The sequence below is a fragment of the Rhamphochromis sp. 'chilingali' genome (genome assembly GCF_963969265.1).
Source record: "Rhamphochromis sp. 'chilingali' genome assembly, chromosome: 2".
In the NCBI taxonomy this organism is placed as follows: domain Eukaryota; kingdom Metazoa; phylum Chordata; class Actinopteri; order Cichliformes; family Cichlidae; genus Rhamphochromis; species Rhamphochromis sp. 'chilingali'.
Window position 1 is genome coordinate 2,612,446 of NC_137930.1, and position 26,311 is coordinate 2,638,756.

The following is a 26,311-nucleotide window of genomic DNA, read 5'->3' on the forward strand; positions in this document are numbered from 1 at the left end:
TGTGAAAGACTCACTGCAGGACCACAAACACGTGACTGCACTTCCTGCTGCAGAGGGTGGAACAACCAGTGATCAGGTTTAGGGGGCAGTTACTTTTGCACACAGGGCAGGTTTGGGGAAAGTTTTTCGCTTTATAAATGAAACCATCATTTAAACAATACTGTTTGTATTCTCTTTATGATCTTTGTCTAGAATGGAAACAAGTTTTATCATGTAAAACATCAATCAGACCATCTTCTCAGCACTACACCCACTCTCCTGTTGGCATATGTCTGCTGTTTCCTGTTCACCAGTGGATCAATGGATTCATGTAAATGTTGAAATGACGGCCATGAGAATAATCTAAATGTACATCCACCACATGGTCAAATATTACTGAACCGGTGGTCCAAACCTCCACAGGATGTCGGGATCTGTCTGTGGAAGTTTCAAGGTTCATTTGTTTGGATCACCTGGAGAGTTTCCCTCCTGCAGGGTTTTCCTCTCTATCAGCAGTGCTTCCATCTGTGCAGCCTGTCCAGTTTTCCCAGCAGAGGAGGAAACATTTCAGGGCTGGTTAATCATTTTTGATCTAACTGCAGCACAGACTCTACTCTCACCCTTCCATGTTTTAGACATGCTGTGCTGGATTCCCTGCTTCTTTCTGGGCTTTTTATTTTGGGGCTCAGCTCATGGGGTTCCCCAGACAAACGCCCGCCCCGACGTCACAGACCAGGAGCTGTTCTGGGGTTCTGACCAGTACGACTTTGCTATAGTGCTTCCTGCTGCTGGGTTGGAGTGTTTCTGGCACTTTGCTCACCGTGGAGAGAGATTTTACTTGAACTTCATGGTAAGAAGAAAACTCTGTGTCAAGCTAAGTGACGCCACCTGACATGTAGTCTGTTTTCCCACAAATGTCAGATTAGCATGGACACCAGCATCGGTACCATCTGTTGAAAAGAGCTCACAGTGGTAATATCAAACAGGATATTTTACACTGACAGAGCTGCTGCTGCTCGTTCCTGCAGTGTGTGGACGCTCTGTATGGTTTTTAACTCTGTATTGGTTTTGTAGGTCCAGTGGGTGATGGGAGTCGGCCATGACAGACACCTGTCTGTCACCGTCAACACTCCGAGTGATCTGTTGCTGTCTACTGTTGATGATGCGAAGGGCCAGATCAACTTTGAGGCTGCAGAATCAGGTAGCTGTCTGTCTGATGGATAGCTCTTCCATGCTGTTATTTCACTTCAGCTGAATGCGATGAACAGATTGTAGGAAATTATGTCTAGATATTCACTTTAACATTAAATGTTGATACAACACAAACTCTCGTAGAGGATATAAAGTCAGAGAGATACATGTTTTAAAGGTGAGCAGCCAAATAATTATTAAAACACAAAAACACCTTGTTAGCGTTAGCTGGTAGATTAGCATTTGAGATTTCCATTGAGATTTCATCTTTTATTCTCATGATACAGGTCGTCCCACTGCATCTCACCCTGCAGGAGTTTTACAGAAATGTTCAATAAAATCTTCTAATTTTCATCATGTTTTTCTGTAATGGTGCCTGGGTGGTGCCAGTGTTTTAAGTTTGGACATTTTGTTAGTGTTTAGTTTTCCTGTGTCTGTTTCCTGTTTTATTATGATAGTCTTTTGTCCTGTGCTCGTTATGTGGAGTGTACTTCCTGTTTCTTTAGTTTCTTCCAGCCATGTTTTCACCTGTTTCTCATCCTGTCATTATTTATTTGTCTCTGCTCATTGTCACGTCATCGTCAATGCCTCGTGCGTGCACCCTGTAGATCAGCGGTCTCCAACCTTTTTTGCGCCACGGACCGGTTTATGCCCGACAATATTTTCACGGACCGGCCTTTAAGGTGTCATGGATAAATACAACAAAATAAAACTAGTACCGGTACCGAAAAAAAGAAAATTTATTCATAACACACGTGGAAAGACCCAGGAAAACCGAGTAAACGATAAAAACGATAACAAAATAACACTGAAAACCGATAAAAACCCTGAAAACCAGACATTTCACACCTGAGCCTGAACTCTCGCGGCCCGGTACCACACGACTCACGGACCGGTACCGGTCCGAGGCCCGGGGGTTGGGGACCGCTTCTGTAGATGTTATTAGTCTCATCATTGAGACTCAACTCTTCAGTCGGTTTCGGCACCGTTCTCTGAAGGTCCCACCACAGCTTCTCCGTCAGGCTGAGGTCTGGACTGGCTGGAGCATTGCACCACTTTGATTCTTTTTCTTTTGGAGGTTTGGCACTCTTCTTGGTATCATCGTCCTGTGGCTGATGGCCTCACATCTGACTCTAGAATACATTTGTATACAGAGGAGTTCATGGTTTACTGAGTCACTGCACGGAGCCCAGATCATCATCCCTCCACCACAGTGCTGACAGCTGGTCTGACATGTTTCGTTTTCTCCTTTATGGACAAACATGTCCACTTTGGTTTTGTCTGTCCAAAGGAACCTGAGCGTTGCTGCAATGTTCAGTTAAAGAGAAGAGGCTTCCTCCTGGTAACCCTTCCAAACAAGTCACACTTGTTCCGTCTGTTTCTATTTGTACTCTCATGAACTTTAACATTTAACATGAGGCCTGTAGAGTCTGAGAATGAGAATTCTTGGGGGTTTTGCAGTTTTTCTGAGCGTTTGGATGGTCTTAGGTTGAATTTGCTGGAACATCCACTCCTGAGATGATTGTAGTATTGTGTTAACACACAACTGAATGCTGCAGACCAGCAAACTGCAAAAACGTCTGCATTTGCAAAGGTTCTCACATCTGCCGTTGGATACACCAATCAAATACAACTGATTTTAATTCCTATGGAAACATTAAGGATAAACTCAATTTTCACAGGATTCTGCGATACGTAATAGGTTTGCTTTAACTGGAAAACATTTTGTGTTTGCTGTGTTACTTTTAACTGTGCTATATGGAAAAAAAAAAGAAAAACATCTTGACTTGTCTACTTCCAGGTTTCTATCAGATGTGCTTCAGCAACTTCCACAACCGTTTCGGCTCGATGCAGGTTTCCCTCAGCTTTGGTGTTTACTATGACACCTACCAAGATCCCTCAAAGAGCGAGGAGGAGGAGAAGAAGAAGGAGGAGATCAGCAAAGAGCTGAACAACACACTGAGCGTCATCGAGGTACACATAGCTACCTGCTGTTACAGTTGTTATAGTGTTGTGGTGTCTGTGGCAGTACTGACAGCAGTTGGTGAGCCAAAACAAGTCAAATGTATTTAAACTTCACACTTAAGTTCAAAGTGTTTCACAAAATGAATTAAAAACAGTAACTGGTAGCAGAGGCGGGATTGTTGGAGTTTGACACATCAAAAGTGAATAAACAGATTTTTATACCTGCATCTGTTCTGCTGTGTCAGACTACGACCCACAAAGTGGAGACCTACGTCTTTCACATGTTCCGGCACTACGGCTTCAGTCGGATGAGAAAGAGCGTAGACTACTTCCTGCTGCAGTCCAACTCAAAGTACATCACCTGGTGGTCGATGGCCCTCAGCCTCCTCATCGTCACCTCTGGGTACCTGCAGCTACTCTTCCTCAAAAGCCTCTTTGTCAACAATACCGGCACAGAGGGCGAGAAGCCTCGATGCTGATAGACTAAAAATAAAAATGTCTGGATGTTTTGTGGAGGAAAGGCAGACACGAACAAATTGAAAAGCAGTGATGGTTCTTTCTCTTTGAATGAATAAATATTAGAAATAATCATGTTGAGACTTTGTGATGCTTTTCCAAACAGACTCGATCAGTTATCTTAACACGTTTTTTTTTCACAATATACTGCATTGATACAGTTTGATAACAAATAAAAACAATAACATATATGTGATGGTGATTTTAAAAATATGTAAACATATTATACTGATAGCTACCAGTACTCTCCAGAAACCATTCATCAGCTGTTTGCAGAATCTACACGTTGGCATAGCAATGGGCGGTTGGCGAGGGGTTAAGGACCGGTCTCTAGGCCAGCATGACGGGGCAATAGCAGCTAATCACCAAGCACTTACAACGGGTTGGGAATGATTGGTGGTTCAATGGTTTCCTACAGGTCTCTGGGCCTTTGTGACACAATATGAGTAGACTGTGTTGCCAGTAGGTTATGGGGCTTCTGTGTTCACATCTGCTCTGTATGACATTAAACTCCAAGGACCAAATAAACTGCAAATTTGAGTGTTTCGAGCAGCCTGAGCTTTTAGCTTACATGCACTGGCATTATTATTAAAAATGTAAAATAAAAGATGTTAAACCATGTTTCACATGAACATCCACCACCAGAACACAAAATATATGATGGGAAAGACAGAGGAGCAGAACAAGTTCATCTAGAGGCAGATGTTGCTTAAGGAAGTAGACTAGAAGCCAAGTATAATAAAACTGACCGCATGTTTTAAAAATGCAGGGGTGGTTAGTCTTTAAATGTTAACAAAACAAAATTTCAAGGTTGAGGTTTGAAAAACTGTAAAGTCCAGAAATCAGTGGTAAATGTCACTTTGTTGATAAAGTGTGCTGGTAGAACCTGGAATTGTGGTTTCCTGTTAAAATGTTACCAGATCCAGCATTTATGTGTGACTTCAGACTTTATACATAATAATGACCCAGACTGAACACTGCAGTTATTATTGATCTGAATTTCAGGAGTGGGACCACACCTCCATACACGTCACTTCCTCTCCTATGTCTATATATGTCGCCTGCCCTATAACCTATAACAGGCACTATAACCTGTTCATTATTGTTTCCATGCCCCACCCATCTCGCCTTTTCAAGCCTTTCACTTCTCATTAGTATCTGCACAGCCTGGGACCTGCCTCCAGTCCCCTCTGAGGCCTTCCCCAAACCACAGCCTCAATTCAATCTCAAGCCATTATCTACTAGAAATGCTGTCAAACCTAAAATGAGGACGATAGTATTTTGCAGGCATCTGTATTCAATTCAATTTAATCTTATTTATATAGCACCAAATCACAACAACAGTCACCTCAAGGTGCTTTATATTGTAAATGGTAAATGGCCTGTATTTATATAGCGCTTTACTAGTCCCTAAGGACCCCAAAGCACTTTACACATCCAGTCATCCACCCATTCACACACTGGTGATGGCAGCTACGTTGTAGCCTGGGGCGCACTGATAGAGGCGAGGCTGCCGAACACTGGCGCCAGCGGTAGGCAGAGGGCCCGGTGGGTGAAGTGTCCCAAGGACACAACGACCGAGACTGTCCGAGTCGGGGCTCAAACCGGTTACAAGGCGAATTCCCAACTCTTGAGCCACGATCGCCCCCAGGATATTGTAAGGTAAAATCATATGACCCTGTGAGCAAGCACTTTGGCGACAGTGGGAAGAAAAACTCCCTTTTAACAGGAAGAAACCTCCGGCAGAACCAGGCTCAGGGAGGGGCGGGGCCATCTGCTGCGACCTGTTGGGGAGAGAGAAGGAAGACAGGATAAAGACATGCTGTGGAAGAGAGACAGAGATTAATAACAAGTATGATTCCTACGGTGGCTGGGAAGTGCAAATCACATTTACAACATCAACAACAAAATAATATTTCCGAAAACACTTTTACATTAAAAAAAGGTTTTGACCTTGACTTCCAGGTGTTCTGAGTGTGGTGTTCAGAGCTGCCCACCAGCAGGTTGAGGATTGAAGCCAGAAACTTGGAGATGTTATAGGTGACTGAGTTGATCATGCAGACAATTGGTCTTAAAGGTGCACCCTGTTTATGTATTTTTGGTAAACCATAGTGGTTGGTGTAGATTCCCCTGGGTACAGCCTGTGGTATGAGGTCCGGTCAATAGCCTTGTCTTGTTCTAACTGCTTCAGACAGTCTATCACCCTCTTCCTGTAGCCACTAAAATTTATTTATACAGTAAAACTGTTAATTTTCATTTGTTGCCTCAAGACAACACTGTGCAGTTAGCCCAATTTTTTTCAGGCAATATACAGTAATGCATTTGCATTTGCGTGTAGAGATGTGTTTGTGTGCATTTATATGATCATAGTCAATGTTTATTACTTTACAATCTACTCATAATTACAGGACATGGATGTAAAAAACCTTTTATGGAGGGAAACCAAGGGAATGTGCACTTTCTGTCCTCAGAAAGTGAGGACAGTGAAGTAGAGGAGTGGATCCCTGAATCAGGTTTGAGGGACAATTAGGAGCTCAGGAGTAACTGTGTCTGTGTGTCAGATGAAGAAAATGGCGAGGGGGCCAATCTCGAATCTTTGCAAGAGGGCATTAAAAATATCAGCCAACAAATCTTTGACCTCCGGACGGAGATGAAAGCTGACTTCGACGCATTCAAAGAAGACCTCAGGCGTGAGTTGAAAGACGACCTAAAGAAATTCAAAGAAGACACAAACCAACAGCTATCGGCTAACAAGCTAGCGCTCCAAGAACACGGCGAGAAACTCGAGGAAGCCGAAACACGAGTGGCGGGGCTTGAAAGCTGGTCAGCGGTGGCCTATGACGCGCTGAGACAATCGCTAATGGAGCAAAGGAAACTAACCGAAAGGCTAGAAGACCTTGAGTCTAGATCGAGAAGGAGAAGGAGAAGAGGGCAGTTCGGTAATGAGCTTTGTTGAAAATGTGATCAGAAGAGAGAGACTAATACCTGATGGCACTGACCCACAAATACAACGGGCTCACCGATCCCTCGGTCCTAAGCCAGGTGCTGATGCCGCTCTCCGTTCCATTGTCGTCTGTTTTCTTCCGTTCAAAACAAAGGAAACCGTCCTCAGAAACGCATGGCAGAAGAAGATCCTCGTCAAAGACAAACCCATCGATTTTGACCATGATTATACTGCCACGGTAGTACAACAGCGCCGTGCACATAGAGAAGTGAAAAGCGCACTTAAACAAAAGGGCATACGATTCCAATTCTCTCCAGGGTTTAATTAGAGCCCCCGGGCTCGGTGTGAATAATGCAGCACCTGAACGCACCTGAGCGGCCTGCTCGAGCAGAACGAGGAGCCGCAGGGAGGCCGAGAGAGCACCACCTCCAGAGGGAGAGAGAGGGTGGTGAAAGGGTTTGAAAGAGTAACATCATAACATCTGAAGGTTTTCATGTCACTCTAATGATGTCCTGACAGAACCACGAGGGGCATCAGAAACATCTGTGTCACACCTGTCCATCACTACATCTGTGTTAGTGACACTGCTGGAAGAATCCAGATTGCTTTGATTATTGTTTCCTTCCATTTTGTTTGCACCAACACTGCAAGCATCAGACTAAATCATACTTAGTATGTATGACCCCACAGTACCATATCACCCTATTAGAGCACTTCGCTCTCGCTCTGCAGGCCTACTTGTTGTTCCTAGAGTATTTAACAGTAGAATGGGAGGCAGAGCCTTCAGTTTTCAGGCCCCTCTTCTGTGGAACCAGCTTCCAGTTTGGATTCAGGAGACAGACGCTATCTCTACTTTCAAGATTAGGCTTCAAACTTTCCTTTTTGCTAAAGCATATAGTTAGGGCTGGACCAGGTGACCCTGAATCCTCCCTTAGTTATGTTGCAATAGATGTAGGCTGCCGGGGATTCCCATGATGCACTGGGTGTTTCTTCTTCACTCACTATGTATTAACAGACCTCTCTGCATTGAATCATATCTGTTATTAACCTCTGTCTCTCTTCCACAGCATGTCTTTATCCTGTCTTCCTTCTCTCACCCCAACCAATCACAGCAGATGGCCCCGCCCCTCCCTGAGCCTGGTTCTGCCGGAGGTTTCTTCCTGTTAAAAGGGAGTTTTTCCTTCCCACTGTTGCCAAAGTGCTGCTCACATGTCATTGTTGGAGTTTCTCTTTTGTCTCTTTATTATCATAAGGTTCTTACTCTACAATATAAAGTACCTGGAGGCAACTGTTGTTGTTTTTGCTGTATAAATAAAAGTGAACTGAGTTGAATGTAATTTGGTTGAACAGGAAATTCACATCATGGATCTGGAGCAGCTGTGTGATGATGTCATGTCAACATGGACCAAAACCTCTGAGGGATGTTTCCAGAAACTTTTTAAATTTGTGCCACAAATGACTAAAGCAGAAGAGAGCTCAGACTCAGCTTCACTGTCATTCAGCCATTTGACATGATATGAATGAAAAACAGATTCTCTGTCCAGGACCTGGGTCTGAGCGACCCAGGGTCCATGAGCATTTATGACTCTTGTTATATGATATGTGTTTGTTTCTGCATTGTGCTGCTGTTCCTGTGTCTATGATGTTGGAGACCTCACCTGCTCAACCGCCTGCCATAACCACGCCACCATCACTTTACCTACCTGTTGCTGCTGCATCACCGTCCAATCTACCCCCAGTGGCTGCTACACCACCATCATTTCCACTGCCTGCAGCTGCCACACCAGCACGGCCTGCGTGTCACAAACCACCTGCAGTGCTTCGCCATGGGCCATCGGAGCTCTTACGTGGCTGGACCTACTACAAGGCTGTCATCAGATCACTGGCCGGCCACCAGAACTGCTATGCCACAGCTGCCAGACCTGTGGCAGGCCGCTCGAGCTGTTTTCCTGCCGTCACCGTCCATCGGGCCAGCTGCCAAAACTGTGGCAGAACTGTGGTTGATTTTTTCAGTTTTTTGGGGACTGTTTTGACAGCGCTGCTGGACGTGCGGTCGGACTTTGAAACCGTTGGGATTAGGGGCTCTGTTTGCTAGAGGATTTTGTTTTTGCACGGAGAGTGCGGAGACTCGGGAGCAGAGTACAGACACTTGGGAGAAGGCGCGACACGGGAGTCGTGGGAGCGCACTGGAGATTTGTTGTGTGTTACATTTACTTCACTGTAAATCAACGCACTGTTTACTGCACAGAGTCCAGCATTTAGGTCCTTTCTCCCCCACAGTCTGCCACACAGACCGTGACATTCTCAGGTCTCAGTATTGCAGCATGCTACCAAACAACGAGTAAAACATTACAAATAACTACAATTAATAGAACAAGAAATTCTCAAAAATAAGTACTGAAATATGCAAAAACATAAATAACAATCACAAATATATAATATTTATATTTGGTTCTTCTTTATTTTAATGACTATTTACAGATTTTCACTGGAGGCATCAAAACTATGGATGAACACATGGAATTAAACCCTCGGCCTTCTCTCAGCGAGCTTCATGCTGTAGTCACCTGACATGGTTTCACTTCACAGGTGTGTTAACTCCAAAGCTGGAATCCTGGAATTTCTTGCCTTCTGAATCTGGTTGGGACTAGAAGTCAGGGTGGCACGCAGTAGGGCTGCACGATATTAGGAAACCCTGCGATGTGCGATAACTGCGATCAATATTGCGATAACGATATGACTTACGATAAAATAAATAGCAAAACAAACAAAAAACCCCGAATACATAATTTACGTTTTACTGCAACAGTTTTATTTAAAGAAAGCTGCTGTATTAGCAGTGTAACAACAAAGTGCACTTTAACATTGAAACATTGCCCCCATAAAAATTTTTGGGTCTTCTTTAAGATCCCAGCTGGCCAGCACCTCACGTAATACACGGGCTATATTTTCACTAGTGTGAGAGTTTGGAAAACACACAGTCTCTAGACACCGTGTTTTCAGTTCAAAGTCTTCGGTGAGGAAGAGCACTGTGAAACTCATATATGGCTCTGTTGTACGACTTGATCATAGGTCTGTAGCGTAGTTTTCAGCTTGGCTCAGTTCAAATGTGACGGTCTTGTGTAGGGCTGGGTATCGTCCATGATTTCTAGAATGGATTTGAATCCGATTCACAAGGTCCTGAATCGATTCGATACACGATTCGATTCAATTTGATTCGATTCGATTTAAATCTGGGAAATTTTGCCTCAGTCAGATTATAATTCAGATCAGTACATTTACATATTTTTGTATCTATAAAAAGGAAGCTGACACTTTCCAGACTTTATCACAGGTGTGAGCGTCACAGCAGAGGCCTTTGTGTCAAAGTAGCTGAAGATAAAACACAGAAACACATGAAGGTGGTTTTCCTGGCCTGGATTTTATAAAAATATTCTGCAGTACATCAAAAACGAAAGAAAACCATTAACCAGCTTATGAACATTGCCTCTGAAGTTACAGCGGTTTTATTAGAGACACAGCGTTTTGCATAATTTTAAAAAGTTTACATTTGTTCAGAAGCCTATTGAACGGCAGAAATTAGGTTTTCTTTTTGGAAGTAAGTAAAAAAAACATCGGCCGACAGCCTGTAAACAACAGTAGACTTGTGCGTAACAACCAAGCGAATAATGCAGAAAACAGATTTCGGGGACAGACGGGAAACTGTTCTTGAAGTACAGAGAGAGAGAGAGAGCTGTGCATGAAGTGTGATTTTATCCTGGTGGAAGCAAAACAGCAAAAGTCAGAGTGAATCCATGACGATGTTTATGTGAAGCGTAGTTTGGATCTTCTTTTGCTGCTGGTTCGGTCAATATTGTTTGGAGAGAGATCAAACTAACAGCTTTAGAATCTGTGCAAAAACGGCGTGAACACAAAGCGCGGACCCGCCGAAACATCAGAATCAGCGAGCTGTCGGCTTTCAGCCCCGAGCGTGTCCGTGCCGTCGGGTGAGAAAGTCACATCTCACTGATCCTGATCCGTCGGCGCTTTGTGTTTACGTCTCTGTGCAGAATCTGTGTTCTTGCTCTCATTCACTGTTTTAAATGTTTGGTGGTTGTCAAAATTTTGTGAAGTTTCACCTGAGATTCTGGAATTTCAGGCAAAATACATTTATATTAAAAAAATCAATTCAGGATTTTAATGAATCGATATCACGTTATCCAAGCCAGAATCGATATTAATCGATGAATCGATTATTAAAACCCACCCTAGTCTTGCGGCATGTTTCGTACATTTGTGGAATGGCGACATGGGAAAAGTAGTTTCCTGAGGGGATGCGGTATCTCCGGTCCACTTTATGTATCAGACTGGTGAAGCCCTCCCTGCTAACTGTATTTATAGGCATCATGTCTTTGTCAAAAAATGTGTAATGGCCTCTGTTATTTCTTTGTAGCGCTTCCACGTTTTCTCATAAGGAGTTCCACTTGAAAAACTCGGATACAGAGACGGCCGTTGGACTGCGGCGCTCTTTGTCTTAACATTAGCAACATTAGCTAGCCCTGTCTTTCTGGAACTCTTCAAACAGTTCTCTGTGGTCGTGTTGAAGATGATGGTGGAGTCGTGTTTCCTCTGGTGGTTGCCACGAGTGTTCGGCAAGTTTTGCAGAGCACCTGTGTTTGGAGAACGTCGTCTTTACCAAATCCAAAGTACCTCCAAATAAGCGAGGTACTATTTTTTAGCCACGAGTTCATAGTCAGTAGCGTTCTCGTCATGCGTCTCGCTCTCAGCCATTACAACTCCGACTCGTCGCTGCAGCGTTGTTCGCTCCCCACCTACATAGGAGGCGGGCCTCTAATCCATTTGATTGGTTAATGCCGTGAAGGGCTCTGTTCGACTGGTCAAATGTGTAAAGGGGTTTCTTTGATTGGCAAATTCTTTAAAGCACGTGCGTAAACATTTTAAGGTACCCAATTATCGCAGTTTGCGCCGTCTTTTGCAATGGGCCCATCGCACAGGCTGATATTGCGATGACAATAAATTTTTTATTTATTGTGCAGGCCTAGTACACAGCTGACAGCTCTATTTGACAACTGTTAGAATTCATATTATGGCAAGAACCAATCAGCGAAGGAAATGTCACGGGGTGAAACGGGACAAGTTATTTAGAGTTTTATTGTGCATGTTTTGCAATGTTTTATCTGTTTTAATATTTTAATATTGTATATTGGGTTTGTTTGTATGAGCTTTATTGCATGTTTTTATCTTATTTAAATTGAACACCTGTCCTGTAAAGACTCCGCCCCTACCTGATAGTAAACTGATCACACCTGCGAGAGATCCCAGAGAGGCCAATAAGAGGGCCTGGCAGACCATAGAGCAGCGGGGGGAGAAAAAGCTTGAGAGAAGGCTTGAGAGGAGGAGAGACATGGCATGGTAACCGGTGTGGGCGACGGCCGCGCAGAGCGGCACAGAGGCCCGGCTATAGGCAGCTGGCCAAGGCGTGCGGCAAAGGAGAACGAGACCAGAGATCGCGGACGACCGCGCACTGGAGGGAGTGATCGGAGCTGAGCGGAGAGGTCTGTGCTGGTGTTGACGGGAGGTAGCTCCTCGCCGAGAGAGGCCCACGGCAGGGGATAGAGAGGCAGCGGGATGGCGCCTTATGTCCCCGGGACGGCGAGTCTATGGCTACGCGTGTGAAGCACAACACAGTGGTGGGCGGAGTTAGGAGCTCTGCCCATCTGGGGTAAGTCCCGATTCATCCCGTCTAAGACGAACCTCCAGTGGAATTTAAGAATGGTGACTGCCGCTGGCCCTCTCTCCCTTTTCTAGTTGGCATCAGAATGAAGAGGCCGACAGGACGGCGACAATCCTGTTGGTTTCTGCACCGTTTGGACTTTTATATCGTGGCGGATGCCACTGGACTGTTAATGTTGTGTTTTATTGCTTTTTATTGTGTTACCCCTTGGCCAAGGTTGTTTTAATTCATTTTGCATTTTTAACTATTTAAATATAATAAATTATATTTTAATTATACAGTTTTTTTTAATCGTGTGCTTTCCCTTGGCGGCTCCACTGCTCTGTCTGTTTGGAGGAAGGTTTCCTTCCTTTAAAAAACGACACTGTGGAAATAAAATCAGCCTTTCCGCTCCGTTACAGAAACAACAGTCTGTCATTTCTTTAAGAACTGAAGGTCAGTCAATCCAGGAAATTGCAAAAACTTCACAAAAACCATAAAGCGCTACAAAGAAACTGGCTCACACGAGGACCGTCCCAGGAAAGCAAGAGCCAGAGTCCCCTCTGCTGCTGAGGATACATTCATCCACCAGCCTCAGAAATCACAAGTTAACAGCTACTCAGATCAGAGCGCAGATAAATGCCACATAGAGCTCCAGTAACAGACACACTCTACATCAGCTGTTCAGAGGAGACTGTGTGAATCAGGCCTTTATGGTCAAATAGCAAGCAGAGGAGATTAGTTTGGGCCAAGAAACACAGGGAATGGACATTAGACCATCTGTGCTTTGGTGTGATGAGTCCAAATCTGAGATCTTTGGTTCCACAAAGGTGAACGATGGTCTCTACATGCATGGTTCCCACCATGAAGCATGGAGAAGGAGTGTCTGGTAGTGTGTGCGCCAGTGAACATGAACTTTTAAAACTCAAAATATTTTTTTATATACTGGTTCAAAGTGTTTGTGAAATACTTTGTTCTTTATGCTGGACTAACAAACTGCAGTCACAAAGACTGACTGTGAGCACTTTTCGGTGATTACAGAGTCATAATAACGTGTCATATATGAGATTATCACCATGGCATGACATCACATCATGTATGTATTTGCAATATTTAAAAAAAACAGCTGACAGTGTGTTTTCATATTTTCATTCTGTGCTTAAAGGGAGAAAGGTTTATTATTTCTGCAGTATTGCTGTCATTGCTTTTATCTATAGTTTTTTTGTTGTTGTTGAGAATAACAGAGTGAGTCAGACTGCAGGATGAACACTGAGCTGTTTGTGCCCCCCAGTGGTCTTTGACCACAACGTGCTTCCAGTGAATTCCCGAATCCAAGCTGTGTGTCATCAGCAGCCACTCCACCTTAAAACTGACTTCACGTATAAAACTTGGGTCATTTATTTAAGAATTTGCACCATATCCAGCCTTCTTGTGCCCCCCTGTACAGAAACTCAAATGTTATTTTCAGACTTTTATTTTAGGGAGCCTTACACCTGTACACATGGTACGCATTCACAAATAACGTTTCATTTAAAAATTTGTAATAGAGGGGAGGACACATATGCTAATGTAATGTTAATAAATGGGTATTTATGAACACTAAACTTTCATGTTCAGAGAACACTCTCAGGTATATCTTGAGGATCTGAGTGTTCATGTGATTTATATTCTTTGCTATATATATGCAACAACGTCCAACGTTACATGTTAGTCAACTTCATTCACATTAATTAACCTTCAGCTATCGAAACTTGAGTTTTTATATTTCCTTGAACCACTTGAATGCACCTTTTCTAATTCGTGTTTTACCGGGGGTCCGCGAAGGCGCTTCGTTGGCATTTTACGGCCTCCGATTGGTTTGGTTTGTGTTATTTGCACCACGTGACACCAGACATGGCCGCCAGCGAGCCGAGTAAAGACGGTAAGTGTGACTTTTTAAACGTGTCCGCGGCTTTAATGCTGATATCTGGTGGTCTGCGTGCAAAGGTTTGGGTGTCGGTGACTCTCCGAGTCTGTGGGAATCCACAATCAGCAGAAAAAAGGCTAAAAAAAATCAGAAAAGCAGGCGGGAACCCGCCCGGCTAAGCTAGCAGGCTAGGAAATAGCTGGGCTGCTAACTGTGATTATACAGCAATCTCTATATTCAGTCAGTACTCAGTCTGACAGCTGTGAAGTTTATTCAGGATTTAACAGCGTGTAAAGTCTGAGTTCGATTAATGAGTTATTTAATTCATTAATTTATTTATTTTTTTACTTTTAGATCATAGTTTTGTCCCCACGGGTGATGAAAATAATTGTATACAGACAGATTTTTGTAGATCAGAGGGAAATGCTTCTTCATGCCAGGCTGTACATTCTCGCTTCCGCTTGGTTTTGACTCACCTGGTCTGGAGTAGAGTGTGTGTGGTATATAAGGTGTAGTCTCTCTTCTGCTTTCTCAGGTAAGGACAGCATTCTGGAGCCGCTGTGTTTCCCCGATCAGCCGGCTGACACCTCCAGCCCTCCGGTGTTCAATGTCCCGGCTCCGAGCCGCTGGTCTGCCTGTTCTGCTCTGAGTCCGTCCCACCGCCGCGGAAAGACGTCCTCCTCAGACACCTGCTGATGGAGCACAAGCTTGTCATCGCCGACGTCCCAAAGTACGAGCCACACATGCTCCGGCTCACTCGTTTAACTCTCGGGAACACGTTTGGATGTTTTTAGCATTTGGAACTCGATCATTTCACCAAAGACTTCCTGTAATTATTTGGGGTGATGGGGGGAAACCCTTACCTTACAAGTATAAATATATACAACAAGTCCAGCATGTCCACGCCTGTTAGTGTGCTGCTTTTATGAACCGTGACGAAGTGTTTCTGTGCGCCGGTAAACCTGGCTGTGAGTCGGTTTTTACTGACGAGTTTCCTCCATCAGGTACTTGCTGTACTGGAAGGGCAGATTCCTCGAGCAGCCGCTCACAGATTTCTGCAGCGTCATCAAAACCAACTCCACGGGCCCAGTCGGTGAGTTCACTCAAACCCACAGAGGACCTGACCTTTCAAAGTGAACCACGCACACTTCCTCCAGCTCTGATTAATGACTCATTAAAAACTCTTCTTCCTCGCTGACCTGACAGAGAAGCAGGAGGACTACTTCCTGCTGTGTGACGTCCTTCCAGAAGACAGAGTCCTCCGAGAGAAGCTGCAGCAGAAACGACTGGTGAGGAGACGTGACACTCGGAGCATCCTGAGTGAATCTTGTGCTGCTGGAAGTTTCGTTTCTTTTAAACTTTATTTTGAGGCAAAGTCTGAAAATCAGGAAAAATCAGAAAAATTGCAGATTTGAGTGATTTGACACGCTTTGTGTCGTTGTAATCTCTGCACTTTAAATATCTGAGCACTCTGAGGTAGTTTTCTGAAGAATTCCTCTGAGCTCTTCTTCTGTGCTCCCACAGGAGGAGGTCCTGGAGCAGCAGCAGAAGGAGCGAGACGACAGCAGCTTCCATCGTCTCTGCATGTTCTGCAGCGAAGAGTTCACGGGAAACAGGTAACGCGCCGCGGGATTCCCATCAGTCCTGGAAACCTCACGTGTGTTAGATTAAAGCAGACAGAAGGTAGAGCTTCCTGAAATCATGTGACTAAAAGCTTCTTTGCTTCCTGTAGTCATCTCTTATGTCAGCCTGGATGCAAAAGTTTCAATCAAGTCCACTTCCTAGTCCTCCTCTGATCCTGTGTAAATGTCTGCTCGTGTCATCTCTGTATCGTCCGCAGTGATTGGTCGGACTGGCAGGCTCATCCGGTCTCTGCAGTGTGTCTGTTCTGTGATCACCAATCGGAGACGTTGGAGCAGATCTACGCGCATATGAAGGTACAGGAACGTAGAAGTTTCAGAGAAGGAAAATATCGTTTTCTGCTTTTCATCCCTGAAACGATTCTGCAAAGGCTTCTGGGAGAACGGAGACAGTGCACACTAACAGGAAACGATCTGCTTCCTGAGGTCTCTGCAAACATATGAATCCATCGTTCGCACAAAACGTGGATTTTACTCAGGAAGTGCCCTCACACACAGACGGACCGAAGCTGAAGAGCTTTTAAAATGAAGCGCCTTTTATTTTGAAAAGTTTCCAAATAAATACATGATTGTCAAAACTTTAACGAGCAAATAAAAATGTTTCCTCGTTGTTGGGTCTGTTTCCACAGGCCCCGCTAGTTTAGAGACTTATTCATCATGAAGGAAACAAGACATGACAGAACATCTTCAACCGGTTTTTCACTCGCTAACGAGGGAAGTCTTTGGTCAAGAACCAGCTCTTGGAGCCCACGCCCCTGTCCTGTCTCAGGCCCGAAGTCCTTCAAAGAGCAGCTTCCCCCGTAGCTATTTATTGACATGGCAGTTACAATACACAATACAACACAAGCACCTCCCACTGTAAAACCCCCCAGTGGTTCTAAGACGTGTGTGTGTGTGTGTGTGTGTGTGTGTGTGTGTGTGTGTGTGTGTGTGTGTGTGTGTGTGTGTGTGTGTGTGTGTGTGTGTGTGTGTGTGTGTGTGTGTGTGTGTGTCATAAAAGCAGGAAGCTCACAACAGATCTGTCAGGATGCATCTGCAATAAAAGCTCCCCCAGCACAGAGTGGCTGGAGAGGTCAGAGACAAAGGAACGTCTTGATCCTATAGGTTGAACTCAGACCGTACAAATTTAAGAAACACGATGACAACATTCAACAATTAGACTTAACACTCGTGAACAATAAATAAATCTAGGATTGGACGTCGACTGCAGTCCGATTTTGTCGTTGATTAAACGTTCTGGTTTAAAGTCAGAACCAGTTTCCCAAACGTGACTCTAAGTTTGTGCTCACGAGTGACGAGTTTACCTGAGAGGCAGAAAAGTTTCTCTCTGCTTTCTGGTTTTGTTATTTATGAAGTCTGTAACGGGCGTCGCGTGCGTGACCCTGACATCTTTCTGTTTTGTGTTTGCAGGAGGCTCACGGCTTCGACCTCCACCTCCTTAAGACCGAGCTCAGTGGGTGAAATCGCCGTGGTAATTCGAGCGCAGTTTGCTTCTATTTCTTCCTTCTGAGTGTTTCTAATGTTCTGTCCTCCCTCAGACCTCAAGTTCTACCAGCAGGTCAAACTGGTGAACTTCATCCGGCGGCAGATCCATCAGAGCCGCTGCTACGGCTGCACGCGGATGTTCGACTGCCGGGCGGACGCCCTGCGTCACATCGCGGCTGAAGGTCACGTGATGAAACTGCCAGAGATGTCCGCCTGGGACCAGCCGCAGTAGGTTTAAGGAAGCGCCTGCAGAATTAACCAATGAGAGCACGGGCTTTAAAGCTGGCGTACAGCTGCTGATGAACGTGGTCAACGCCACAGATGTTTACACTTCATTTGGAGTATTTTTATCAGCTGAGGAAAATGGCGTCCTTTTTGGGACTAATTTGAGCCTGAGCACTAAACGTCGTCTCGCTCCGCAGGTATTACTTCCCCACGTACGAGAACGACGCTCTCCTGTGCACGCTCTCTGACAGCGAGGAAGGCGACGGTGACGAGGAGCATCGCGGCGAGGAGATCCCGGTCATCGCGGAGGACATCTCTAACCTGAGAGCGCTGAAACAGTCCAGTGTCCTCAAGCAGCTGCTGAAGGAGCGAGGAGGCAGCAGCTAGGACCACAGACGGACACGTGTCATACGTTTGACTCAAAGGCGTCTCTGACGTCGGCTGAGCTCAGCTCATGGTGACCACATGCCACATGGCTGGAACGCAGCGGCACGGGTTTGAGTCCGGCCCTTTCCCTCTCAACTATTTCCTGTACGTCTCTACTTAGTAAAGATAAGAAAGGCAAAAGAAGAGTCCTCTCCACAGCTGGACACGCGGACGCCATGATGTCCGCTGAAACGTAATTGCTCTGCCTCGTGCAATGAAGCTGAAACATGCGTTTTCTTGAATATGAATTTTAGTACTCGAGTAAAAATGATTTTCTTTTGTAACTTGTAACTGAGCTGGATTCAGTGCTGTGGTGGACGAGCTCATCGTCAAGATGAGACGAGAGACTCTTTATTGTCATTGCACAGTCACACTTAGAACAACAGCACTACACAATTGCAAACTGTCCCGCGTCGGCACTACGCACAACACAAACAACAAAACACAGGAACTTAATAAATGAAAAGAATGAGTGTATGTTTTACTGCACATTGTTATTATTATTGTTGTTGTTGTCCCCTCAGAAAGCCCAGGGACGTCTCGTGCCTGAAACATCTGTCCTATTTGGTGTTTCTGTTGTTTTTCTGCATCGCTTTGCTGAGCGACACCTGCCGTATGGTGGAGCCGAACTGCAGCGCTCAGAGTTTTCACCGCGTCCTTCGCGTCCAGGCTCACGTTCACGAACATGCAGCACTGAGGAGAGAAACGAGAGGTCGCTGCAGGAACTCACTGCTGTCAAACTTCCTGTTTTATCCTCATTTCGTACTCTGGCAGGCTGTAGGACATTTTGGACAATCTATAATCTTCTAACACAAAAACATACAAGTGTTCACTGAAGTAAACACACAGAGCAGTAGCAGATTTTTTTAAGTGTTTTATTTATTTTCATTTGCTGCTAACTGCCTTGTTTTCATTTGTAGTTTTTGTAGTAGGAAGAACTACAAAATCTACAAATAAACAAAGAGCAGTTAGCAAATGTAGTGCTCTCCACTATGTGAAGCCCTCACATGAATTTTTAGATTTTTCAGTTCAAGCCAATTAAATGAAATCCAAAAATTCAGCCCCAACAATCAAATGATCCCCTATGAGCAAGCACTCTGGCAACGGTGGAGAGGAAAAACTCCCTTTTAACAGGAAGAAACCTCTGGCAGAACCAGGCTCAGGGAGGGGCGGTCTTCTGCCATGACTGGTTGGGGGGTGAGGGGCAAAATTAAATCAAACATAAAGGAGAGCACAGCATATTTATGACAGGTCGGTGGACTGTGGCTCGAGTTCAAAAGATGCTCGAATCCCGCCTGAGGTGGTATGGACACGTGATTCGAAGCAATGAGAACTCAGCAAAAACGACTATTAAGGATCGACCCAGACGGACGCCGGCCTCGAGGCAGACCCCACAGAGCGGGACATTCGCTTCAGCTGAAAATCTTAGAGGCGACCCAGAAAGCTGCAGGAAACGCAACAGTTAAACCTTTACACCACACGAACCAGGCGATTCTCTTTCTGTTGTCTCTTGTTCCCGTACCGCTGGGCGCTGAAGATTTTCCACAGTTTGTCTGAGTTCTGCCATCTCTTGCCTGAGTTGTGTGTTTTCTTGACAGAGTCGTGTGTTTTTTTGAATGTGTCGTGTGACATCGTTACTGAGTTCTATGTGTTCTTTACTGAGTTCTATGTAGTTTTCACTGAGTTGTGCGTTTTCTAGATTGAGTTGTGCGTTTTCTAGCTCGAGTTGTGCGTTTTCTTGACCGAGTTGTGTGTTTTCTCGACCGAGTCGTGTGTTTTCTTGAATGTGTCGTGTGACATCGTGACTGAAGTCTATGCACATTTCATTGACTCGTGCGAGTTCTTCGGTGAGTCGTGCGTTTTCTTCCCAGAGCTGTGCATTTTGATGCCGGAGTTCCTCTCTCGTACGCTCCAGTTGGTCTAACGAATCTCCACTTGCCTGTGACATTTTTGTAAAGGTTTAGGGCTCAAGGGTGTCAAAGGGTAGCTGTGTCTCAAACAACTGTCTCTTTCTGCTGTAAACTGTTGAACGAGCTCCTATTTATAGACTCGGTGGGCGTGGCAGAGAATGCGATGTCGCTGTGACAAAACAATGATCCTTTGATCTTCTCAAAGGATCATTGTGATGTCGCCGTGACGTCACGATGATCGTTCGAGAAGATCAAAGGAGCGCTGTGGATCATTCTGCGCATGCTCAGATCAATGAACGGGAGAACTATTTGTAAATACTTTGCTAGCTAACAAAGGTGCTTTTAGCAACAGCTGGTGGTGGTTCGTCGTTATCAACCCTTAAACTCGTGAACTGGCTCTCTAGCTTTTCGATTGCTACTGTTGTCTATCACATATGTATTATTTGGAACCCAGCTTACCTGTAAAAACAGACACACAGCAGGTAACAGGAACTACTCGGTGCGCCAGCTCGGCACCACTAGGCTGTGTCCCAATTCAGGGTCTGCACGCTTGAAGTACGCGCACTACGCACGGTGCGTACTATAAGTATGAGAAGTGCGGAAGTGAGAGGCTTGTGAAATAGGACGGTCTTGCCTTCGTCGCGCTGCTCAGGTTGCCTAGCAACCATGATACTAACCGCGAGAAACGTGTCATACAGCTTTGTGTGACAGAAACGAAGGAGAACATGTTTTGTTCATTTGAGACCAAAGGACCGTAAAACATGATTGTTGGGCTTCATTCCTGTGCTGAACAGTCATTTAAGATTAGCTAGTAAATAACAATTAGCTGATGTTGGTCATGAGACTAAAGTCATCTCACTGTGGTAATGTAAATATAATATGGCCAATATTAAAGTTATAGTCAGATTATTATGATATATTACAGCAGTGAGCTTGAACAGTTGTTTATATGTCCTATCACCTTAAATCTTCACTCAAAGACGAGTATCTGTGACAGTGTGTATACAGATGTGTTATATATAAGAGACAAATATTGTTCGTTTAATACGTTGGCATTATTACATTTGGCTCCATGCTTACATATGTGTATAAAGCAAATGTACGAGCTGTGATAACTGTGTCTGATAGAATGAAGAGTAGACTGATATATGAAATATTCCTTTATTGGGTGAGAAAATCAGACCATGTCATAACTGCTGTAAGTCACACAGAATAGACATCAGAGCCTTAAACAGGCTGACGTCTGCTAAATGGGTCAAACTGGGCAGAAAGTCTACAAACACATAACATCCTTATAGAATATGATGTAACACTATAGATCAACTTAGCTCAGAATATATAAAGCATATAAACAGTTACAGCAATATGATGCAACAAACACAGCAGCTACTGATCCAAAATCCTCAAAGCTTCATAGAACTGAAACCAACATTTATTTTAGCTCCATTCTGCTGCTGATACAGACTTTAGGTTTCTGAACATTAAACTTGTTGCTGCCTTTCATGGTGTGTAACTTGAAGGCCCTGAGTACTCTGAGTACTTTCTCCCACACTGGAAACACTGGGATGATCACATTATGTGAACATTACCTAATAAGACTGATTCAGCACAGACAGTTCTGTTAAACTTTCCTAGCAGTCCTTCACAAACAGGGAACAGTCTGTCTATTCTCTCCATCTGTCAGCTGCTGCTGGCTCTTCCTCCTCCTCTTCCTCACACACTGCCGAGTTTGTCCTGGTGGATCATCAGGGCTGCAAAGCCTCACAGATGATGTGCAGCAGTGGGTCCCTCAGTCTGTTCTCACTCTGGACACTTGCAGTCGTCACACATGGACATCAAATGTGTGATAAGCTGCAGGATTCAAACACAAGTGTAACTTATAAACACACGTTCATACTTTTATTCCACAATCAGAGAGAAAGAAACAGAGAGAGAGTGCAGGACAGACAGACAGGTGACAGTCTCAGGTGTACACACTGCTACACAACAGCACAGAGAAGCAGGATTTAGTGTTTGTGTTATTACGAGTGTAAACAAGAAGAGTTCCAGATGGTGCAGTGGACACATGTGTGACTGCTGTGATTAAAGCATCTTTCTTTCAGCTTAACGAGTGAACCGTCAGCTCGTTCAAACACACGTTAAAGTCCGTTTGGCTCGACACCACCGAACAGAGGCAGCAATATAACACAGCTCACATTAACAGTGCAGTGGATCCTGCTTGTGCCGTGATATTCAGGACTGCAAACCGAGCAGCATCACTGACTTTCAGCTTGTTGTGTTTGTGGATATATGACTGACTTTAATTATCCATGAAATCATCACATTCTCTGTAAGATTAAGGTCGACTATATATATATTTATTAGGGGTGCAACGATACACAAAATTCACGGTTCGGTTCGGTTCGATACTTTGGTGTCACGGTTCGATATTTTTTCGATACAAAAAAATGTTCATGCATTTTTAATTTGTCATTTATTAAAATTATAAATATATATTTTAACTCAAAAGTACAGTTTTTAAATTTAACCCTAACCCTTGTGCGTGTTTTTTATTTTGACAGCGAATGCGCACCTGCGGACCACTTATGTGCAGCCCTGGTTATTTAGCTCGTCATATTGCAGCCACAGAAATAATTTTGTCCATGAAACCATAAAGCTGCACTTTCTTTTTGCCTTATAGTCTGATTTGTCATAACTTCTCCGTTTTGTGGTAAGCTTTTCTTTGGCTGTCACTTCTTCACCCTGACCTGTCTTATTTGGCTCAGCAGAACTAAAATATATATACTGCTGCTTTTACACACACTCACATAAGCTCAGCGATTCTCTGCGATCAACCTCTCACATGTTTAAGCTGCAGGAGATTTCACTTGTCATGTTTGCATAGTAAGCTAACGATTAATAAGACGATGTCAGAGGAATTGGTGCACAAATTATCATCACTCACAGATCAGTGCTGTCGCTCTCTATACACAGTTCGCACGATTGCAAAGTGAAAGCAAAAAAACAAGCGCAAATTCAAACGCGACTTCAATATGTCACATATTGACAGTGGCTCACCGATGCCAATGACATAATTACCCAGCTACATTTCTGAAAGAATGCAAAAGCATTGACATATATTTTTCCTACAATAGCCCGACGGGCAGGGAAGAGATAGATTTTGGTAGCCCGACTGAAAAAATCGCTAGCCCCAGGACGTTGGGCTAGCGATATTGCGAGCCCTGTATCTGATTGAGGAATCACTCATCTTTGGAAAAGAGAGTTTATTACAGAGAAATGTCTCTTTCCAAAATAAAAGCTATACTATCCGCTTCTTCTGGACTATATTCTCAGCAGCATAAGGAGAATCACGTGCTAACAGCTGTCTAAATGACTCGGCTAAAGTTAGTAGCATGCTTGTTGTTTTTGTCTTTGCACTAGGATGATGTAAATGTGCAGTCATATTCGTTGTGTTCCCACTAGTGCTTTCAGGTTAATCTCGTTGAAATGACCTTAACGCCACAACACGGCAAATCTCCGTTAACGAGCTACCGCCGATCGCTTCGTGCATGGGGCTAGACGGCCAACACGTTAACGAGCTAACTGCGCTAACACACTAGTTCACACCAATGTAATTGAGCATTGCATGGCACATCCAACATACTGTTTTACTTTAGTCCATGACTCGCTTACCTTCAGGGTCATACGTCACATGAAAACCAAAATAATTCCAAACGCCAGATCTGAATGAGGTTCAATTTGCCTGTTGCAAGCAGAGCTTAACTTCTGTCTCGCTAGCTTGCCCTGCGCTCTCAATGTGAGAGATTTACATTGCTGTGCTTGAGAGCCACCATCTACCGGAACTAAATTCCCTATATGTAGGGTTGCCAACTCCCTGAAAAATAAATAAGGGACACCTCGTGGCCAGGGCCGGGCGACCCAGTTGTCTTCACCCTTCCCAGTGTGGTGAATTTTCTAGCTCTTTTTTTGTGTGTGAAATTATTTTTTTAACCATTTGACTTGAAGTTGATTTAAGTAGATGCATATTCTATTCTTTGTGATATGAACACATGTGAAACAAATGATCATTTAGCCATTTATTTTTAGCTCAAAATGACAACATTAACACAGTAAAACTGGTCTCTTTCTTAAACAGAAGCCTGTCATGCTTAACTTTTGAGAATATAAGTAAATCTTTCTTTAAAAGAACTCTGTCCTGCTTAACTTAAAATAATAGAAAACAATAGAAAGAAAAATATTCTTGTAACAGTGCACATTTAGTGCATTTAGTACAATTGGCTTCAGTTGAGGTATTATTTCAGCTTTTCTAAAGCTAATCAGCTGCTCCTGTTTGTAAACCCGCTTGTTCCCATGATTACGCATCATAACTCATCATCATTATTCATCTATGTATTACTTTTATGTATTAGTCATCAATTTGTTGTAATCATCTATCCTTGCAGTTGTTTATTACACAAAATAAATTATATTATCACACTTCTGGCCACATAGCGCTGATATTCACTGCACATGCCCATATTAACGTTTTCCAGCCAGGTGTTTTCCTTTTCCCATTCTTCCCTTTCTCTGCGGGGAACAAACATTGCTGCTCTAATGCTGGGCTCACACTGTGCGATTTTTGGCCCATTTTGAGCCGATTTTTGAGTGATCGGACCGATTTTGGCCTTCATCGTGCGTCGTGTAGTATACGTGGGGTAACGAGAAGTGATTAACACCTCACGACCAGCTCCCGATCATCAATCGCTCGTGAGGGTCTCACCACAGCGCTATGTGGCCAGAAGTGTGATAATATAATTTATTTTGTGTAATAAACAACTGCAAGGATAGATGATTACGACAAATTGATGACTAATACATAAAAGTAATACATAGATGAATAATGATGATGAGTTATGATGCGTAATCATGGGAACAAGCGGGTTTACAAACAGGAGCAGCTGATTAGCATTAGAAAAGCTGAAATAATACCTCAACTGCAGTGGCGTGTCTAGAAAATTTTTGTTGGGGGGGCCAGGTAGGGGCACAGATTTGGAGAAGGGTGGCAGATTTAATTGGCAGATAATGTTTTAAAAAAAAATTCTACCAACCCTTAACCATAATTCAATAATCCTATAAACCTAATAACCAAATGCACTTTTAACTCTTATTAGAATGAGATTTTAACCACTACGGTGCAAAGTTTTTAGATACTGCGTTGATAAAGTACAAGAGATACAATCAGTGCTTTGTCAGTGTTTACTCAGCAGTCAAGGACAACAATATTTGCATAGTATTTTTACTGACATATAGTGCACATATGTTTTGGGCAAAAACATTTTTGAAAATTAAAATACGAACATTTGTAACAAACAATTGACAAATTAGCCAATGCCAATGCAAAACTTTATCTGCCTGTTAAAAAAAGAAGATAATCTTCTCACAAACTGGTGTTTGATTTTGAAACAGGAAAAAAGTGGAGAAACAACTGAAAAGACTAACATTTGAATGAAACCTGAAAGCAAGTAAATACTTTCTATGCTGCCTTATGGTAAACTTTGGTAATATTGATAAAGAACAACACTGGCTGATGATAAAATACAGTCAGCTGGCATGGTGACACTGCCAGTATTAACCTGCAGGGCTGGACTGGGACAAAAAAATTGGGCATTTTTACTACTGACCGACCCACCAGGTAGTAAAGCCATAAAGACTTTGACTGAAAACAAACCCTGTTGTGACAGTGATGTACAGTCTTGTTGGTATATGTATGATTTCTATACATTTTACGTCAGATAAAAACTTTGGTTGTAAGATTTAGATAATTATTTAATAAAAACTAGGTATTTTAAATGAGAATAAGAAAGAAAAGTATTTCTTTGTGCCCACCTTTCCCTGTTAATGCCCTACCTGGCCCCCTGGCAAAACTTTGCTAGACCCGCCCCTGCACAGTTACCAGCTGTCTGCTACATAAAAAAGGATCCTGGTGTTATTTGTCTCTCAGAAACAGTTCATAACTTCCCTTCAACTCATTCATGTCACCTAAAAGGTAAACCTGTTTCTCCATCACCTGTTCAGCTCTGATGGTTCAGTAAGGACATCTCCTGGTTTCATCTTCATGTTTCCCTCTCACCACATATCCAAACTGACATCATGACCAGCAGCTTTACAGCTGTGGCTCCAGCAAACATCAGCTGATACTAGAAATTAATATTAAATACATTCTAACAACAGCCGATCAAGCTTAAACGTGCTGCTGTTGTTTAGCGCAACATCTGCTGGTTTCCTCTTTCTGGCGCAAAGTGGGCGATAAACAAGAGAGAAAAGCCGATCAGCTGATCATTGATCAGTTTCATGATTGAAGTAGCAACAGGAGAGGGAGGGGGGAGAATGAAAGAAGAGGCAGCTGTGCAGCATAAAGACAGAATAAATCCA

At 43.7% G+C, this 26,311-nt stretch overlaps 1 protein-coding gene, 1 long non-coding RNA gene and 1 pseudogene across 3 annotated transcripts; 2 read left to right on the forward strand and 1 right to left on the reverse strand.

Annotated features, from left to right (window-relative positions):
* Window positions 1-616: 616 nt before the first annotated feature.
* LOC308392020 (transmembrane emp24 domain-containing protein 6-like) lies at window positions 617-4,271 on the forward strand (the record flags this gene model as incomplete). Its single annotated transcript, XM_080874863.1, has 4 exons — window positions 617-829; window positions 1,054-1,180; window positions 2,972-3,144; window positions 3,381-4,271. 4 exons carry the CDS (start codon window positions 617-619, stop codon window positions 3,612-3,614), a joined length of 747 nt encoding a protein of 248 aa, XP_080730989.1. The 3' UTR covers window positions 3,615-4,271.
* Window positions 4,272-14,186: 9,915 nt separating this feature from the next.
* Window positions 14,187-18,846, forward strand: LOC308390248 (zinc finger protein 277-like; annotated as a pseudogene). Its single transcript, XR_013974763.1, has 9 exons — window positions 14,187-14,229; window positions 14,750-14,944; window positions 15,219-15,307; window positions 15,421-15,503; window positions 15,739-15,830; window positions 16,055-16,151; window positions 17,265-17,307; window positions 17,393-17,567; window positions 17,762-18,846. The product of XR_013974763.1 is annotated as a zinc finger protein 277-like (transcript).
* On the reverse strand, window positions 18,548-24,643 carry LOC308390260. Its single transcript, XR_013970418.1, has 3 exons — window positions 23,573-24,643; window positions 20,360-21,751; window positions 18,548-18,683 (listed from the first exon to the last, which is right to left on the reverse strand). It is a non-coding gene; the product is annotated as an uncharacterized lncRNA (long non-coding RNA).
* Window positions 24,644-26,311: the final 1,668 nt, after the last annotated feature.